This window comes from Rosa chinensis, chromosome 1 (genome assembly GCF_002994745.2).
Source record: "Rosa chinensis cultivar Old Blush chromosome 1, RchiOBHm-V2, whole genome shotgun sequence".
NCBI classification, from domain to species: domain Eukaryota; kingdom Viridiplantae; phylum Streptophyta; class Magnoliopsida; order Rosales; family Rosaceae; genus Rosa; species Rosa chinensis.
The window spans coordinates 53,216,049-53,220,508 of record NC_037088.1 but is presented as its reverse complement, the minus strand read 5'-3'; the positions used below and the strand labels follow the sequence as shown (position 1 = coordinate 53,220,508).

The window sequence follows — 4,460 nt, the reverse complement described above, 5'->3', positions numbered from 1 at the left end:
TAGTTTGGCTTGTCTATTCGCTATGGTTTTTGTCTATAGCTTATAGGCTCGCTTTTAAGTGAGGGATAAGTTCAAATATAGTTGGTCTATCCTATGTGCAACTGTGGCTCCTCCACGAAACCTTGTTCTGGCCATTATTTTGTGTCAGCGGGTGGGTATGTAATGGCCTTCTTAGCATGTGCTATTATCAATGGAATTACTATTATTTCAAAAAAATATATATATATTATATGAAAATAAGACACGTGAATAAGTTTAGGGTTTAGGGTTTTGCTATTTTGATAATAAATAAAACTGGTTTCCTTTGAGTTCCCAACGAGCATAGACAGTTCTAAGCCTGCAATGGCGTCCACAAAACACAAAAGAAGAAGAAGAAGAAGAAGAAGAAAGCTTCTGCTATGCAATGCAGCTGGTGACTTCCACTGCGCTGTCCATGTCCACGCAATTAGCAGTTGAGCTTGGAGTTTTCGACATCATAGCCAAAGCTGGTGCAGGTGCGGGTCTCTCCTCATCGCAGATAGCAGCTCAGATAGGCACCGAGAACCCCGATGCGCCCATGATGTTGGATCGGATCCTCAGGCTACTGGCAAGTCACTCTGTGCTCAATTGCACTGTGGTTAATGCTAATGATGATGATCATAGTGATGGGCCTAATTTTCAGAGGGTTTATAGTCTTGCTCCTGTGTCCAAGTACTTTGCGAAGAGTGATGAAGATGGTGTTTCTTTAGGCGCCATGATGGCACTGATTCAAGACAAGGTCTTCTTGGACAGCTGGTTTGTTTTCTCTTGTTAATTAGTTCTCTTTTCCTTTTTTCTTAAGAATTTTGAGTTTAGTTAGTATAGAGATGAATATGGATATTACTACAATCCGTTTTCGTAAAATCTATAACTCATACGAGAACAAGGTAGTTTAACTTAATTATCTTCATTTCTGTACATGAGTGGAGTGGAATGGAGTGGAGGAGGATCACTCAATATCTCCATTTCTGTACACAAGTACCAGAAATAATTGAGCCCCTATGAGAATCAAGCCCAATAATTGAAGAAAGGATATCATTATTTCCACAAGCCAAAGAAACAAAAAGTACTATTAAGATCTTTAAACTTCCACATCTGATTTCAGTTCTTAACTCTAATTTGGTACACGCATTGAAATATAGGTTCCAGTTGAAAGATGCTGTTGTGGAAGGAGGAATCCCATTTAACAGGGTCCGTGGCACACATGCCTTTGAGTATCCAGGTTTGGATCCCAGGTTTAACCAAGTGTTGAACACAGCAATGTTCAACCACACCACTATTGTTATCAAGAAAATTCTTGATCTCTACAAGGGTTTTGAGCACCTTAAGCAACTTGTTGACGCTGGGGGTGGCCTTGGAGTGACTCTTAGCCTAATCACTTCTAGATACCCTCATATTAAGGGCATTAACTTTGACTTGCCTCATGTCATCAAAGATGCCCCTTCTTACACTGGTATGATCATGACTTTTAAGTATTGTACTGTAATGTTTGCATTATTAATCAATTTCTTAACAAAAAATTTTCGGGATGGTTTAGTGGTTATTGATCTTAACGTTGCAACATGTTCAAAACTGGCTGTACACATAAGTCACTATTTTTGTGTGTTTAATTTGGCGTTAAATTGATTTGTACGTAGGAGTGGAACATGTTGGAGGAGACATGTTTGCAAGTGTTCCAAGTGGGGATGCCATTTTTATGAAGGTGATTTTTCAGTTTCTCAAGCATTATGTTTTCGTTTTGTGAATTTGTGAAGCTTTTCCATCTAGAATTTGTTTTGTAAAGAATAGGCAATTTGATGTTGCCATGTTTTGCTAAATTGTAGTGGATACTTCATGACTGGAGTGATGAACACTGAAAAATTGTTACAATGCTATACCAGACAATGGAAAAGTAATTGTTGGGGAAGCACTTCTTCCAGTTGTGCCAGAGACTAGCACTGCTGTGAAGAGCACCTCCCAAATTGATGTGCTTATGATGACACAGAGCCCAGGAGGAAAAGAGCGAAGCAAACAAGAATTCATAGCCTTGGCAGCAGCTGCTGGGTTTCGCGGCATCAGATATGAATGTTTTGTCTGTAACTTTTGGGTTATGGAGTTCTTTAAGTAGATAGGCAAGCTTAAAAGCTCCTATCATTTACAATGATACTCAAGCCTCATCTAAGATTCCGCTTTTTAGCTTCTATTTGTGGAGTTCATATTGTTTGCAAATGTTTCACTTGCTTAACACAGCAAATATGCATGATGAGAGAAAAGATCAAGTCATTAGCTGATCAGCTGCTCATAATCTGCAGATTATTCTACTTGGTTTTACTTTTACTGTAACATATCAGAAATGAAGGATGTTCAAATATAGTACTAGTTACATGTATCTCACAGACAAAGTACACGACATTGATTTCACCATGGTTAGGATAAGCTGATGCAAAGAAAATGAAGGATGTCCAGATCTTCATGAACAATGCTGCAAGATTTAAGCTTCAAAAACCGGCCACAAGTACGTATTTCCAATTCATCTCAGCAGCATTACTGTTCTGGTTTTGTTCTAGCTGCTGCCAATTATGTCTTTGTATGTGTCTTTTATCTTCTGTATCAAAGCTTCCCTGAGATTTCAGAACAATTCGGAAATATTAAAGACCGATTAAGTTAGTCCAACCTAACTTTTAATTAGACTCCAGTCAAGGTAGCAAATGATATTTACCTGTCTGGTTTGTACACCAGGTTCTTGTATGCAAACCACTGCCAAGACAGAGAGTAAGAAATAAGAAAATGCATTCTATTAAGTGGTTGATACAACATAAACAAAATGATATTCTTGTATGATATACTCTATTTGATCAAACGCTTTTCCAGTCTAATAATGTTAACTAAGAGATTCTATAAGAATCCAACAGCAAACAAGAATGCCACTTACCCCAGTGTAGCCAATGCCAACAAGCTCGAGAGCTCCAGGAATCAAAGGAAGCCGATCAATTGCCTGTTACAAATACCCGTAATCGAGCAAGAAGTTACTCGAAATGGATTTAAGAACATAACAATTTTGAAGGATTTAAAATAGCAAGTATCGTAAGCTAACACAGGATGTGCATATGTAGAATACACACCAAAATCATCCCGGTAGAGCCCCATAATGCAACAACACCAGCTACTGCAAGTGAAGACACTGCATACTTGTCTTCAACTTTGTCCCACTAGACAAACATAAAATGAATTATTCTTGTTATAAATAATCTTCCTAAATTCCTCCATACAAAAACTGATGGTGGTACTAGTTGCTAAAGGGAATTGAAAGGCTTACAGATTCTTGAATTGTCTTCAAAACCTCTGGCAGCTCGGTTGTTGCAACTTCTGCTGGTGCTTCCCCAGTGGCCATGGCCATGACATTGCGAGCAATCTTACGGCCTAAAAGCGAAAAACAACCAATATTTATGTACGACATTGAGGTATGCTAGACGGTCAACTGAACATTTAATATGTTATCACAACATAACATGTTAGATATCAATGTTACTCATAATATCTATATATCTAGTTATCTGCACAACAAATATATTACTTGACGGGTAGCAATATATTGATCAATAGTCCAAACTCCAATGTATTAGATTAATCGTATGAAATGCTCACAATAGGCAGTGGTCTTCCCTGGGCGGTTTTGAGACTGCACCGGCGGTGGAGGAAGCGTAGGGAGTGTCACACATTGCGGTGAGGGTGCGGCGGAGTGGCGAGGAGTCTTGGTGTCAAAAGGGGTAGAAGAGGAGGAGATGGTAAGTGTGGAGGAGGTGGAGGCCATGGCTTACTGAATCCCCTACAGGTTACTTAGGTCCTATGAGAGATTCTGAGACCAGTATGATATTAGTAACTTGATACAATATGATAATGAGTATCAATTTATTTCTGGGTTTGTTTATTTTGGAAGGTTTGATAATTTGGAATGGACTGTGGGAGATGATGTTCTCTCAAGTTTTGAAGGGGGAGAACCACTCATTGCACTTTCATTTGGATAGGATAGGCATTTTGTGGTGTTTGATTTGGATAGAAAAGGGTCCAGCAGGTTGGAACTCTGTTGTGAGTCCTGTGACAAAAAAGCCTTCATTGTATTATCTTCCTTCAATTCCATAGGGCCAAACATTTTCTAAAATTAACTTACAGTAGGGTACACCTGAGTGAAAATATGAGCAAAATACCTCTAACATCTCCATCATGCTTGCATTATATAGGGAAAGGACTCGACTGTAAATTATCTTCCTCTGCATTAGTGATAGGGTGTTCAAGACCACTCAATATGAGAAGAACCTCATCTGACATTTAATACCTGTGATCTTATTGTATGTTATACCTTAGGCATACTTATGTAAACGGTTCCATCTACTAAAAATGAAATTTCCCTGAAAAGTGTTAGGACATGACATTGTAGCATCTGTTGATCAATGTTGTTGTGCACT

The 4,460-nt window shown here is 38.7% G+C and overlaps 2 protein-coding genes across 2 annotated transcripts; one reads left to right on the top strand and one right to left on the bottom strand.

The window, feature by feature from the left end:
• The first annotated feature begins 391 nt into the window (after positions 1-391).
• On the top strand, positions 392-1,986 carry LOC112169629 (caffeic acid 3-O-methyltransferase-like). The gene is made up of 4 exons (XM_040511452.1): positions 392-774; positions 1,161-1,471; positions 1,656-1,720; positions 1,842-1,986. The coding sequence occupies exons 1-4, from the start codon at positions 404-406 to the stop codon at positions 1,872-1,874; spliced, it is 780 nt and encodes a 259-aa protein (XP_040367386.1). The 5' UTR covers positions 392-403; the 3' UTR covers positions 1,875-1,986.
• A 274-nt stretch (positions 1,987-2,260) lies between these two features.
• LOC112182972 (protein CURVATURE THYLAKOID 1B, chloroplastic) lies at positions 2,261-3,988 on the bottom strand. The gene is made up of 6 exons (XM_024321554.2): positions 3,643-3,988; positions 3,314-3,417; positions 3,120-3,206; positions 2,930-2,992; positions 2,717-2,754; positions 2,261-2,618 (listed from the first exon to the last, which is right to left on the bottom strand). Exons 1-6 carry the CDS (start codon positions 3,806-3,808, stop codon positions 2,561-2,563), a joined length of 516 nt encoding a protein of 171 aa, XP_024177322.1. The 5' UTR covers positions 3,809-3,988; the 3' UTR covers positions 2,261-2,560.
• Between the last annotated feature and the right edge of the window lie 472 nt (positions 3,989-4,460).